Source organism: the organism of the source record quoted next, unplaced genomic scaffold (assembly GCF_019419815.1).
Source record: "Pyrus x bretschneideri cultivar Hongxiangsu unplaced genomic scaffold, Pyrus_bretschneideri_v1 Contig14, whole genome shotgun sequence".
NCBI classification, from domain to species: Eukaryota; Viridiplantae; Streptophyta; class Magnoliopsida; order Rosales; family Rosaceae; genus Pyrus; species Pyrus x bretschneideri.
The window spans coordinates 2,712,197-2,726,989 of record NW_025999435.1 but is presented as its reverse complement, the minus strand read 5'-3'; the positions used below and the strand labels follow the sequence as shown (position 1 = coordinate 2,726,989).

Here is a 14,793-nt window from a genome sequence, read left to right as displayed (position 1 = left end):
AATTACTTCAGCCTCATCAGATCACGTAATTATCTAAAGATTGTTTATTTAATGCATGGGAATTGTTATCAGCATTCCCAAAAAAGTTAACAAGCACTGCTTCCTCTCTTATTTTTTTTTCGACAAGGGAGGAGTTACACGACGTCTAACTCCTATTGTTTGTTTTAAGTGCATGCATGGACTAATGTAATGTCATGTTAATTTTACTGCGTTTGGAACATTTCTTGACAATAGTGGTTCAAGAACCCGAGCCATAGGAGATGGGTCCCTATTCCTTGTGGTTGTAGTGACTGCAGTCATGGAGCCTTCAACCAGATTAAGTGAGCTTAAAGTTCCATCCATGCATGTTTATAGACAATTTCACCGTTTGCCAGGCTTCTTCCAAATCTGCTTCCAATTTAAAGTGTTCTTGATAGAAACAATTTAGAGAAGAATTGGGAGCCAAGGACACCTTTTTTTTACCCAAAAAAAAAAAAAAAGAATCTACATTTTGTTGTTGTCATGATTTGAAAGAGTGCGAAGAAACAAATAGGAAGCCCATGTGAGCTCCACAAAAGCTTTGTTAGAGGGCTCGCTCGAGGCTCGAAGGCTACGTGTAGCCAGCCCTGCCTGATAACTAGCATATAGCCCCCGTACTGGGCAGAGACCGTTAGCAAATGTGTCCGTTTTATGTTTAAACAACAAAATTATTATACATTTTATCACCATTTGTTTGATCAACAATTTTAGTCAAAATACTAGATGGATAATTAGGTGATGAGTGGAGGAGTAGTTGATTTTTTTTGGTTGAGAAGTGAAGTAATTGATCGGGGGAAGGTGAGATGAGAACAAAATCACTTGTTCAAAACTGGAAAAATTCACTTTTCCATGAATTTGTCTAGAGTTTCCATATCCAGATATATATATATTGCATCATCCCAAATGAGCAAATAATGCACATGCAAATGATTCAATGCATGTCAATTTTGATTGCAAAAAATGTGAGGAAAATTAAAAGAAACTTACGATGGTTGGTGGCTGAACCTTTTACCTCCTTCACATGTTTTACTTTTCCTCCTCCTCGTGTCTAATGTTTCCTAGGAAAAACTAGTCAAGACAAAGGATGGAGTTTTGAGGCAATCTTCTCTCCCAGAAAATCCCCTAAAGAATCTGCAGGTATGCTTTCTCATCATCTTGTAACTGTGAAACCGATACGAGCTTCTCAAACGCATATCAGTTTGAATTATTATTACTTATAAGTTTGTTTAGTGTTTATATTAGTGTTATTAATCACGTTTTGGAGATCTTCGTATGTTTGTAAATTTTATAATTACTACCTGTTCTTAGTTCAACTTATAAATTCCTGAGGCAGCATGCACATAATATATTTCAAACAATCTTTTAGGACTACTTTAATCTCGTTTACCAAGTCTGCTCCTTTATGAAGTAGTTTGTTGAAATTTGCTACAATATTTTTCAGTTTTCGATGTACTTGTTGAAGTGTATTATCACCCATTTTCGGAATTTCAATAAAGCTTTTCCGCTCAAATGGCGAGGAACTCAACAAATCCTGCACGGAGAGTGCGATCCTTTTTCAAGCCCCTAGTTGATGATGACTTCTCTCGGCATTTGGTAACATCCTGCTCCTTCACTAGCTTCCGTTTTCACTTGAGATTAGTTCATGATCAGTCGCTGCAGCAGCGAATGGATGACAAATACTTTCTGTTTCTTTCTCTGTTCTGTCATTTGGATGAGGAGTGCCTTTTAACTTTTGGATTTTGTTGTTCTTTTTAGCGAACATGTTTTTTTGGCAATTTATATTTGTTAGGCACTCTGCCTTCCAAGGCCAAAACAAACACTTCTGTTCACACTCTTCTGCAAAATTAAGTGTTTTCTTGTGATTTATCTATGGAACCTTCCACTTGAACGATACAGACTTTTGTAACCGCGGAAATTAAACAAACTTCTCATCGGATTTATGATCATACATTGATATTGGCTGATTCAGTCACACATGCTATGGCTTTTCTGATTTGACATAGAATTAGGCAGTGTTTGATTAATTGTTTTCATATTTTGATGTTACACAACTGCATTTCTGTTTTCTGATACCATGAAACTTTGAAGTGCCTGCCACCTTTATTCATGGAGAATTTCAATGGACGGCCTCCCTGCAAATGCACTCTTAGAAGCCCGAGTGGAGAATCGTGGACAGTAGGATTGGAAGGGAGAAAGGATGGAAAGTTTTTCTTCCGCAAGGGTTGGCGTCATTTCGTGGAGGATCATCTCTTAGAAATTGGAAATTTCTTGGTTTTTGAGTACGATGGCCACACAAAGTTTGATGTCAAAATCTATAATCCAACTGGATGCGAAAAGGAGGAAGCTGCAGCTGCCAAGAAGACAACTGGAAATCAAGCTAGAATTCGCAAACGAAAGAAAAGTGAGTTATACAAGTTTTGTATGTGGTAAATGGGTGTTTCTTTTCTTCTTATTCATGTGTATCTGTTTGGAGACATTGTGTTCGAATGTGCTATTTTCTCTACAGGCATGTCATACGAGCCTGCTGATGTGAAACAAACATCAGATGGACTCATCGTGTTCAGATCCAAGTATACATGCTTCGAAGGAGATGTGTCGAAGAACCCTTATCGAATGGTGAGCACGATATTTATGAAACCTTCTCCGATCCAGGGAAGCGCGTGCCATCTCGGCATTATACCCAAAATGACTAGTTATTACGCTGCTCCCTGCAATCGCTTAGAATTAAACACACGCATGCACAACCTAACTTCACATGTGTTTACTATAAGCGGTTACAGGGAGCCTCATTAGTGACTGGTCCTTTCGACGTAGGTGCCTGCGTGCGCTTCCTTGGGGCCGTGACACAAGTGACTGAGCATTTTCTTTCCGTTTTTTGTCGTTCTGTCCTTGATATTGCAGACCGTACCGAAGGAACTAGCTGTAGCAGTAGGTCTCATAAAAAAGGAGAGGGTGAGACTTATAGATCCAAATGGGAAGTCATGGAAAGTTAAGCTCCGGCTCGATAATACAAAGTATAGTAGCGGCCATTTGCGCATGACGGAAGGGTTGATTGCATGTTGGCGTGCGAACAACGTTTCAACCGGGGACACCGTCGTGTTCGAGCTTGTCAATAAAAAGAGAAGTGAAATGAAGATTCATTTCTTCAGAGCTGAAGCCGGAGTAAAGAGGCCACGTCTAGTACTTGAACGTGATGCCTCTGACCCTGATGTGGAAAACTAAAGCTAGTATTTACGTTAGATTAGACTCTCGCATCGCAATACTCATCGGTTGTAATATTTTAAACGTGGATCCACAAAATTAAATAGAGACGTGCAAAATGAGAAATGAGTGTGGAAATCGTTTTTTTTCCGGCATCAAATTACTTTCGAAGGTAGATACATCGAATTCCCGCACTTACAAACACTCACAGGGTAGGGTAAACATACCAGTCATTCGACAAACCAAACTAAATCAGCTGGTTTGGTTCCAATTTTAATCAAAAGCCAAGTTAAACGTCGATTGGTACGATAAGCTTTCTCAACATTCCATGCTTCCATGTTTTGCCTGTTCATGGATGTGCAAAGTTCTTTCAAGATATAGTTAAGCTAAGGTGCAGCAGCAAGGAATGTCTTTGAACCGGAAAAGTCCCCGTAAACAAGAAAATTTATGTAAATAATAGGCTGTTTTGATTATTGATGATAGAATATCGATGTTCATATAGTACAGATACAGGTTCGAATAGGCTTCCCCTTGTTCCACACGCACAACCTTGAACAAGTATCCACCTACTCATTCATAACAATAAGAACAATAAAAAAATATAGGTCGTTTGGAGTCCAATCAAACTTTACATATCAATCGATTATGCTTCGATCATTTTCTTCATCTGTTACTGCAAACAATTTTTATTTTCTGTGAGGTCAAACCATACACTTCCTGCTGTCCTGCAAATATCACGGGGAAAATGGTAAGAGTCAGAACAAGGCAAGTTTCTAAATACTAAATGCTAAACGTCTATCGTTTACAATAAGGAACTTTTGATTTTTAGAATTTTATACCAGCTGATATGTCAAAACATGTTTTAGGAACAAAAGCATGGTAAACAATGTACATATAAAATGAAAGAACAATGTACATATAAAATGAAAGTTGTGACCTAATCCAAGATGTTCGTTACCTAATTAGTGTTTAGAACCAGGTCGGTCAAGCAAAAGAAAAAGCGAACTATTTTGTTCAAACAACTATCCAAATTGGTACTTCACCTCAATTTGCCCCAAAAATTCATCCAACTACGGACCACTCCTATGCTTGGTTTTTAACAGTGTGAAATACATATTCACACACGAGATGTTCTTGTGAGAGTTATGATAATGAGGTAATAGTAATACTTGCTAAAGATGAAAGAGAAGATTACCAACATGTTTTTTTTTTTTTTTTCTTTTTTTTTTGACAAAAGATAGCGTTAGCAAGTTAAATTGTTAAATGTTAAGGGGGATGAGAGGACCCACACCAGGGTGCATAGGCATTATTGCTTTCCGCCACTGCGGTGTAGCGCCATCTGCGAAGATTAGCAGCATGATGGAAGGGATCATATTGTAATTCGGACTTCCATAAACTTGGATGAAACTCTGATCTAAATGTCACCTTATATTTCATATTTGGGAAAAAGAAACCAAACTGTTATTGTGCTTATTCATCTAAAGAAGGGCAAACAAGAAGGTATCAAGAAAACCCAGATCTCAAATAGACTAGATAAACTCCAACTCTGCAGCCGGCTCGATTCCCTTGCAGGACATGTAGGTCAAAAAGGTAAATACCCAAAAGGGAATAACTTAACAGAGCATAAACTAGTATCATTGTTCAACTCTAAGGTCCCTTATGGTCAGCATGTGAAAACACCACTGAAGACCCGAAAAATTATCCTTAAATGATCTAAACCATTCTATCCTAATAAAAGCAGGCATATCATGAAGCATGCAGAACTGGTCCTGGGATTCGGGATTCAAATGTCATTTACCAAAACGAATGTTTTTTTAATAAAAATGTAAAGTCAAACACCAATGCAACCGACTCTAATGTGTATCATTTCTCAAAGAAACATACAGACCTTGATACTCAAGAAGATTCCAACAGATTCTGGATGTCTTTCTGCACAGAGCAAAGATAAATAAATCAGCAGCTGTTGTCTTCATTATCCCCAAAGCAAACAAACAGATCATCACAAAAATCACTCTGACCTCAATTTTAAGAGGTGATGTCACAGGAGCATATCTCTCCACAACCTTCCCTTCTTTGTTAACGAGAAACTTCGTAAAGTTCCATTTGATGCCACTCCCAAAGACCCCACCTTTCTGTCCCTTTAAGAATTTGTACAGGGGTGCCTCGTTCTTCCCATTCACCTCAATCTACAATGACCACAAGTAAACTAAATTAGTTGTGCATGAGTTAGTTAGGGCTGGTTTGGTATTGTTGTGCTTTGAAAAAAAGCTACTTCTACTGTGCTGTGAGAATAAGCAGCTGTGAAATAAAGCAGCAGAGTGTTTGGTAAACTTTTTTGCAAAAGTGCTTTTGAAAAAAAACAAAGCAGTATTATACTGTTTGGTAAACTTTTATGTAAAACAAATGTGATAAAAAGCCGGTTTTTCAAAGTTGAGTTTTGCAGCTTCTTGTTTTTGGCTTCTTTTCACCCAAAACTGTGAAAAAAAACTGAAGCTGAATGTTTACCAAACACAAAAACAGATTCCAACTTTTTTTGATATCAGCTTTTTTCAGAATCACCTCAGTACCAAACCAGGCCTTAATCTAGTCACTTTATACGTGTAGTAGTCGTTAAATATTAGAAAAGCCATCAATCAAAAAATTATTTAAGTAAAACCGTAGAACCAGTTCTCTGCATTTTATTTGATATATGAAATTTGAAGAGCACATAATCTATGTGCACTTGTGTGGAGATACTTGTTGAGAATATCTACCAACAACCATATGGCACCAAGAACAAACAAAAGATTTCTATTTAGAATTTTGCATACAGATTGCTAACAAACTTATCGTTTATTTATTTTCTCCAATATAAGGATACCTTGTCAAAGATTGGAAATTCAGCTTTAAATCTAGTGCATGCAACTTCTTGAATCTCCTCATTGTTTCCCGGCTCTTGTCCTCCAAACTGGTTGCAAGGAAATGCCAAAATCTCAAAACCTGCCAGAAATTAAAAGGTAAAACCCCCATGGATAAGTATGAAACACATGAATCAACAAATTTTTGGCATTGCTCTGCAAAGGTTCACATACCTTTGTTTTTGTACTTTTCATACAAAACACTTAATTCCTTGTAGTTGGATTGTGTTAAACCACTGCAAAATTAATAAAAGAGTGAGCCAAGAGGGACAACGGAGGTTACAGAGGTGAAATGCATGTTGAACACTTAATTCAGCTTAGAACATCATGATTCACTAGAAAATTCATCGTCTACAAGTTCATCTGAGCATAGAAAACGTGTACAGTTACCAGTGAAATGCTCTGAAGAAATAACTGTTTATCAAGATCTTAGAAAAAGGAGATTAAATAATTAGTCTTGCCTCTGAATCTTGAGGGATGGCCATCGTAGTACCAGATAAAATGCTTTTTAGGGGATCTATTGCTTGCTACACAGTACAATTATTATTATTTTTTTTTTTTAAACAATCCGATGAAATTTTACAAACTAGTGAACACAACTAAGATTTTGTGACAAATTTCCTGGTATCAAACAGGAAGACAATGACTACAATTTTCAGAAGGAATTTTTAGATTCAGATTTTTTATATATTTTACACTAACTAAAGTCCATGGCTTTCAATGTTTCAATTACAACTCAAGTAGAAATATCACTAATATATTACATTCTAAGAAAAGAAAATAAAACGAAAGTTACGAAAAGAACAAGGAAACATTTGTTGAGATTATCAAACAAGACCTATGTTACATACAATATGAAAAGGACAAATTAATGCATCTGTGATAAAATGCGTTATCCTAAATACAAACAATTTAGACCATTTTACAGATCATCTGAATGTAAGAGAAACAATCTAATTTAACTTTCCACATCAGGCTAATGTATGTGTAGTCCGCACTTCTTTTCATATATAATCTCCGTAAAATTCAATTTGAAGGTAATAACCATGTATTTGTTCATAAGGAGTCGTACCTTTAAGGAACATATATGCATAACATGAAAGCTGAACCTGTATATAAACTAGGAGAAATCATACTTAATAAAGACTTAAAATTTCAAAAAGAAAAAGATAAATGATTACATTTAAAAAAAAAAAAAAAATTCATATTCTTAATGAGAGGATCATACCTAATTAACTAATTATAGTATACAACTACAAAAATGTTCTTGATAAAGCGACATATTATCTCAAACGTCTATTTCCAAATGTTAAATCTCTCTCTTAAGAGCACCAGCAGATATTTAAACTACAAAGAAAAATTCTTTAAAGCCCTCCTTAATTCCCCATAAATTATGTTTAGAAACGACGCTCCACAGAAAAGGCCAATAGAGATTTATTACCACAAGATTTGTATCATGAATTTTCGAATATGCAAAGAAGCACACAAATGCCCAGGGTGTCATGATTAACACGGAATAGGGATACAAAAATGTCAAGAAATCATTCACAAAAGAGATCAAGTTAGTTACCATTTTGAAGCAACATTCACAATCAGAAGAACCTTCCCACTGTATTCACTCAGATTTACGTCGTTACCATGAATATCCTGCAACCGAATTCAATGCATAAACAAATATATTTCAGATCAAGTTGTCAAATAGAACAGTCTACAATTTGAATGTACTCAAATCAGTATTGAATCTGAAATTCCAAAGTCATTTCATCAAACATAATGCAATATAAGATATAACTACAGAAATTTGTAGCTGTCTCCTAAAACTCCAGAAGAAGCATAACAAAGCAATTGATCTGGCCGGAACGGCGTATGGTTTTGTTCTTTTTCTCTCATAAAACTTCAATATATTTAATTTCATATCTGTAACAACAAAAATCGGAAAAAATTCAAAATATCCAAAAAAAAAAAAAAATCATAATTCAAAAATCGAAATATGAAGAGAAAAAAATTGATATTAAAGTTAGAAGAAAAGATATGGAGTACTTGGAGCTATCGGAAGATATACTGCAAAATCAAACGCAGTGGCGTTCTAGGATTCAGAACCGACTCTATTTAGTGGGATAAAGCTTGGTTGTTGTTGTCGTTGTTTTGATACTAAAGTTAAAGTGAACACACAGAAAATCAAAAGCAAATAGAAGGATGAAACTATTCAAAAACAGAGAAGACCCACCTCAAAAGCAAGATATCAGAACTACGGCTCCACAGTACAACTGAATGGATTCACTGCTATGTTACTTTGCAAACAATTAAACTTACTATACAAAAAGCTCAAATCTTTAATTTCCATTAGTTTCTCCCCAGATTTTCTCAGCAACCAAACATAACATACGAGAATGAAACAGGAAAGAATGAAAACCCAGTACCTTGACAGTGAAGTCGTAAATAGATTTGGAACTTTCTTCAGCCATAATTCGAGGAGAAGAGAATTGAGAAGTGTAGAAGTAGCAGACGAAAGCAAAACCCAAAAAGAAGAGAGAGACCCAGTTGGTGAATTTCAACAAACGCATGCCTACGCCTTTCAGCAATTGGGAAGGTCCTCTTTCATACTGCATTGACAATTTTGCTTCTTTTTTTTTTGTTTTTTTTTTTTTTAAGAAATTGTTATTATTATTTCAATAAACTTCCTATGTTAGGGAAGGAAAATACTTGTAAAAGAAATTTTTAGAATACTAAAAACACTTTTTTTCTCTTCTTTTTTTGTCAATTATTGGCATTTCTACTCTGTTTCCTTCTTTAAATGTTTCTGTCTCCCTCTTATTTTATATCATTTTTTGTCGTAATTTCTTTGTTTGTTTTTTTTACATTACATTAAATAAATTAAAGTACATTCCCTAAATCAACCACCAAAACCAATCATGGTGTGGGGGGAAGAGGCATCTCCAATTGGGCCGGTCATAAGATCATAGTTCAAAAGATAATTTTTTTGACACAAAATTCATCTCTAATAAAAGTCTGGCTTAAAAATATCTTGAGACTCATCGGGCCAAAATATAGCCTTATGGCCAGTGGGTTGGCCATCTTTGGTCAACCTGCCTTTTTAATTGGGCCTAGCTGGATTTGTTTTTTAATACAAAATTTAAATTTCTAATTTTTTTTTCTATAAATACCTAAAATATTTCCACACCATTTCTCACATCCTTTTTACCCTTACATACTATCTTACCTCCTTTTATTCAATTATTCACATTCTATTCAACTCAAACGCTCTTTTCATACACATCATTCTCTTACCTCTTCCAATAATTTTTCCTTTAATTTATTCAATAATTTTCAAATGACCACGTCTTCAAATGGCACTTAAAATATGTCTGGAGTCTTATTCATTTAGTGACAAATGATACTCAAATTATGTCTGGAAACTTTATTTTAATATGGTAGTCTAATTCAATTAACCAATAAAATTAAAGAACAAACTTAAAATAATAAATTATTGGGCTAAAAAATAGCCCCCTTAGGTTGGAGATGATATAGAAACATGACCTAACACTGTTCATTAAAAAAATAAATTATTGCAGGGCTAGAATCTAGACGGGGGCTAAACATGGTACCTTCGTCGGAGATGGCCTAAGAGGTCTTAGGTCTAATTCTCGGCGAATTTGAATCACATTATTGTTAGCTCATTATAAAGTTAAACTCACCTCCTAGTGTAGATAATATCATTTGTTTAAACAAAAAAATATTTGAGTGAAAGCTTGACATTATAGATGTGCTTACAGGTTATTTTTTTATTGATGTTAATTTTGCTATTAATAAGGAGAGGGGGAGGGTTCGAAATTATTACAATAATTTAGGCCTGACAAATAGGTCTTGTTTGTAATGTTTGTATCATTTTCGTGTCATGCCCGTTATTTTAACGGGTAGTGTTGTGTTAAACTTCTTATCTTAACAGGCAACTCAATAACAACCTGATTCGTTAACAGGGTCATATCGTTTCATATCAGGTTAACGAGTTATGTTATAAATTGTCATGTCTAATGTCTAGACTTGGCAAACAATATTTTATTGGGTTCTTAGTATGTGACCCGATACCGATCAAACTCGTTAACAAGTTAACGCGAATCCGGTTATTTTTGTATCACTTCGTGTCCAGTTAACGAGTCGTGTAAGAAATTGTTATGCCCAAGCAAGATGGGTGAGTATTGCTCATGATTCACATATGCTTATGGAGATGTTAGTTTTTAGTGCATATTTAAGTTATACATCTAAACAAAAATGATTAGATATTGTTGAAGAAAATTTCTAATGGCTCTTATTCAAATTTAAAACTAACTGTACATTAGAAAAAATTTACTTCACTTGAAGGCTAAAATATAGTCCTTTGACCTTATTGTCCTTCTAGTGGGTGGCCAAATTTTTTTAAATTTTGTTGTTCTTCAACCAATATGTCAAATTAAGCTATTATTTTTTTTCACATTATAAAATAAATGATTAAATTAATACATTTAATTCATTATTAAATTGACACACGTTCAGTTTCCTTGATTGAAAACAAGAAAGAAGTAGGATAATTGCACCTGATTAACTCAACATTAATTATAATAAATGATTACATCCATATCAACGTCACATAGAAATAGACACTTGAATTAGAGAATGTTAATGTGGTATTTACTGTTATGAAGCTCGTTTGGATGTGCTTTTAAAATGACTGAAAATGTTTTTAGAACCAATTTTTAATAAAATTGTAAGTAATCCTGGAAAATCACTTAAAGTGCTTATTGGAATAAGCACATAATTGATGTTTTTTGCATAAAGCATTTTAAGTACTTTTAGAACCTAAAATTATTTTCTGTAAAAATACTTTCAATCATTTTAAAACCATATCCAAACGAGTTCGTGAATTTTTAACAGCTCATCGCCTCCTTTTTGTCTGCCCTCATATCCCTTCTTTAATCTGGACCGTTCAACCAGATCCAACGGCTAATAGCTATGCCACCTCGTAGAAACCTTAACAGAATCGAATTTACCTGTCTCTCCTCGCCGTCTCCAACGTCTCAGACTCATCGAGCATCACTAATCCAGTGGACCTGTTCAGATAGTTGGAGATTTTCTCAAGGGACGGTGGTGCGGAGGAGGTGGAATTTCAGGCCATCGATTTTCATTCGGTTTCACGGACGTCGTCGTTTTGGGTTTATAGAATAAGAGGGAGAAATATAAGGAAACGACAGTCCCATCGCCTTATCAATTCTTCACTCACTCCCCATACATATCGAATTTAATTATTCATTCTTTAATGTAATCAGAACTGGTTGATTTTCGTTTTCCAATCGTTAATTTTCTTGTTTTATTTATTAATCATTCCTGTGTTCTTGCTGCTAAACCGTAGATTTTCGTTTGCAATTACAAAACTGTAACTTTTTATTTTGTTATATCATTTTTCGCTCGTAACATAACTCCGATCTTACATTGCCGGTCCCAAGCCCGGATAAAGGAGGAGGGCAGTGCGTCAGGTAGTCGACAGCCGGCACTCTTATCTCACGTTGAATCCTTATGATTTTTCGCTCGTAACATGTTCGATAAAATGCCTAGCTCAGGTTGTGTTCTAGCGTAATGTCATGTTCGTTGTTTGACAATCTGCTGGAACGTTGCGTTTGTTTATTCCGGTGTTGATTCTTCCTTTTGCAGTTGCGCTTCTTGGGTTGAGCACAAAGTCGTGTCCGTTTAGGCTAGCATAACGGGAAGTGTAGAGAACTCAAGAACGCTGCTCGTACTCGTCCATATTTACCAAGAAAGGATCATGGCTCAGTGTCTTGTAATTGTTAAGGTAGGCGGGTTTGGTTTCCTCCGTGGATGTCAGCAAGAATTTAACTATCAGCAAACTGCGTGGTCTTGTGAATGTGAGGTTGAAATGGGTGAAAGATAGGGCATTGGATTTTGTTGTGGCTTCTGAGAGGGATCTCAAGGCTGCCAGCATTCTCGTTTCCATTATTTCTTCCTCACCTCAGTGCTGCATCCCTGTATACCGGCTCACTTGTCATCGAGGACAACTCGGTCTTCCTCACGATCTGAAGCTCGCTACTTTTATTAGGAGGTACCCATCTGTTTTTGTTGAGTCCTATGATTTTTGGGGCGGAGGCGCTCGAGTCCCGTGCTTTAGCTTGACTCCTGAAGCCCTACAGCTACACCAAGAGGAACTCAATGTCCTTAAGCAGAATCAATTGGATTTCATTAATAGGCTTCGAAAACTGCTCATGCTCACCCGGGGTTGGACCCTTCCTTTACAAACCCTTGACCAACTGAAATGGGACCTCGGTTTGCCATATGATTACATTCATACTGTGATCCCGCATCACCGTGACCTTTTCTCTTTTGTACACCTCCCTGATGATCGTGTTGGCTTGAAGCTCTTATCCTGGGAAAAGGACCTTGCTGTCTCCCAATTGCAAAGGAACTCCGGCCGACAACAGAAGGAAGAAGATGTAAGAAGTGGCTGTTTAGCTTTTCCAGTTGGATTTACAAGGGGTTTTGGATTGAAGAGAAAATGCATGGAGTGGTTGAAAGAGTGGCAGACCCTCCCTTATACCTCTCCGTACTCTGATGCCTCCCATTTAGATCCTCGTACAGATGTATCCGAGAAGAGGATTGTAGGGGTCTTTCACGAGCTTCTTCATCTAACTATAAACAAGAAAACTGAGCGTAAGAATGTGAGCAACCTTCGCAAACCTTGGCCCTACCTCAAAAGTTCACTAAAGTGTTTGAGCGCCATCCAGGTATTTTCTACATTTCAAATAAATGTGCCACTCAAACTGTCGTTCTAAGGGAAGCCTATGACCGTCAAAAACTATTGCAAAAACACCCTACGGTCGAATTGAGGGAAAACTTTGCAAAGCTGTTAAGAAAAGGGTTCCTAGATAGGAGCAAAGGTTTATACAAGAAAAATAAAGGTGATGGTATCGACGTGGATCCACATGTTGATGGTATTGGTAATAACCAATTCAGTTCTGAAGAAGAGTCAGATAACAATTTGTTTTATGAGTATGACTCGGATGAGCAACATGAACCTAGGATTCATTTGTGAAGAGGATTGGGTCGAGGGGATTCATCGCTTCTGGACACCATATGTGGGATCAGTCTCATGATCACTGCCAGAATTTTGCAAATAATGGTAAGTATAATTATTTTCAACTTACAGAAATTTGTAGATAATGTTTTCTGATACGACTCATTGTTGCCTATCATTCTTCGTCTTCATTGGGGATCTTTCAGTTAATGTTTCTCCTTCCTTTACTGAAATGGTAATAATATCAATCAGTTTATATTTTGCAGTCTTGCTTCTGATCTTCTGATTATACTCCACCGCTGTGTTTTGCAATTGAGGTATTTGCTTTCTTAACTGGACTTGCCCTCTGCTCTATTTCTAATCATTTGGAGAGTGCTGTGCAAAAAATTGACGTAGATGATTATAACGAACAGTGCTATTTTATTCTCAGATCAAATTCTTCCAAATTCTCTTGTTCATTCTTGAATCTTGATCTTTGTCTCTCAGGTCGTAGTTGCTTGCTAAGGAGGCAGCTCTTGATCAGAGTGAAATCCCCGTCCTCTCTGCTACGGTAGCTAAGAATCAATCTATTTTGCCTAAAGCTTCATTCTTTCATGGAGTGTCTGGTCCCAGTTTTCGGAAGTCAAATTATTCTACTGCACGTCATGAGGGTTCAATTTATAGAGGTCATGTCAGAGGAAGATTTTATTTCAACACTACCAGAAGATTTCCTAAATTGAAGCCTGCATCTTCTCTGCAATCTGTCCGTAAAGCACAGTTTCCTGTTTCTGATTACAATGGAACTCGACTTGCCACGTTTGCTTCAGAAAAAGTGAACTACGCTTCAGATTGTTATCAGACGTGCAAATCACTGTTCAATCACCTTCTGTTGCATCGAACCATGCCATATATGTCAGAAGATTGGGCATACTGCTCTCGTTTCTCATTGGTTTTCACAACGACGACTACACTAAGCAACAAAAGGTTCCTCCTCCGACCATCATTGGACTGCTATGAGTGCCAATACAACGGTTCCACCTTGCTCCTGCAGGATTGCTGGGTTACGAATTCCGGTGCCACGTAACGTACGAATCATATGATGCAGATTTCTCAAATTCATCATTTGGCAACATCATATGCAAGCACTCAAGCAATTACAACTTCCAGTGGCTCAGGTTTCTGAAAGATGTATAGTTTCTTCAACCGGGAACTTGCATCTCAAACTGTATATTTTTGTTCTTTGTTCACTTTTGAAATTGAATTCGTAAATTTCATTTGGTTGCTCCAGTTATTTGAAATTTATTTATTCACATAAAATTTGTGCCCCTCAGGCTGAAGGATGGTTATCTTCTTTGTTATTAGTATCATCCTTTTTAGTGTAATGATGTATTTACACTCAGAGATGAGAAAGATATTTGGTATGGAACTCGTCATTCACAAGATTCAAATCTAAGAATTCTTAAGAGAAGTAGGCGGAGTCGGTGATATCCCCGAGGCAATGGGTGTCGTGTCGTCTTTCCTCTCTACGTTACCATGAGAATCAATGCATGCATCTAGATTGATGTAAAAATTTTCAACTGTTGTAAAATCGATAGTGTGCGCAGTGAAATAAATAAATAAGACATAAAATTTACGAGGTTC

The 14,793-nt window shown here is 36.4% G+C and overlaps 3 protein-coding genes across 7 annotated transcripts; 2 read left to right on the top strand and 1 right to left on the bottom strand.

The window, feature by feature from the left end:
• Positions 1-816: 816 nt before the first annotated feature.
• On the top strand, positions 817-3,357 carry LOC125475208 (B3 domain-containing protein REM5-like). Of its 4 annotated transcripts, none has more exons than XM_048579745.1 (5): positions 817-1,155; positions 1,510-1,611; positions 2,131-2,419; positions 2,525-2,634; positions 2,920-3,357. In XM_048579745.1, the coding sequence occupies exons 2-5, from the start codon at positions 1,528-1,530 to the stop codon at positions 3,238-3,240; spliced, it is 804 nt and encodes a 267-aa protein (XP_048435702.1). In that variant the 5' UTR covers positions 817-1,155; positions 1,510-1,527; the 3' UTR covers positions 3,241-3,357. The 4 variants fall into 4 exon arrangements, with proteins under 4 accessions (XP_048435702.1, XP_048435701.1, XP_048435700.1 ...); XM_048579744.1 differs by having other exon boundaries at positions 821-1,155; positions 1,460-1,611; XM_048579743.1 differs by having other exon boundaries at positions 836-1,155; positions 2,107-2,419.
• Positions 3,358-3,663: 306 nt separating this feature from the next.
• Positions 3,664-8,723, bottom strand: LOC125475209 (probable phospholipid hydroperoxide glutathione peroxidase). 2 transcript variants are annotated; one of them, XR_007256631.1, is made up of 8 exons: positions 8,537-8,723; positions 7,687-7,763; positions 6,291-6,352; positions 6,080-6,198; positions 5,238-5,405; positions 5,108-5,148; positions 4,511-4,558; positions 3,664-3,944 (listed from the first exon to the last, which is right to left on the bottom strand). XR_007256631.1 is itself a non-coding variant. In XM_048579746.1 (7 exons), exons 1-6 carry the CDS (start codon positions 8,678-8,680, stop codon positions 5,116-5,118), a joined length of 603 nt encoding a protein of 200 aa, XP_048435703.1. In that variant the 5' UTR covers positions 8,681-8,720; the 3' UTR covers positions 3,664-3,944; positions 5,108-5,115. The 2 variants fall into 2 exon arrangements, 1 of the variants encoding a protein (XP_048435703.1); XM_048579746.1 differs by lacking the exon at positions 4,511-4,558 and having other exon boundaries at positions 8,537-8,720.
• Positions 8,724-11,723: 3,000 nt separating this feature from the next.
• On the top strand, positions 11,724-14,489 carry LOC125475301 (protein WHAT'S THIS FACTOR 9, mitochondrial). Its single transcript, XM_048580016.1, is given in 5 exon segments — positions 11,724-11,762; positions 11,942-12,836; positions 12,839-13,278; positions 13,440-13,490; positions 13,660-14,489. Coding segments are annotated over 3 exon segments (1,287 nt in total). The 3' UTR covers positions 13,192-13,278; positions 13,440-13,490; positions 13,660-14,489.
• The last annotated feature ends 304 nt before the right edge of the window (positions 14,490-14,793 follow it).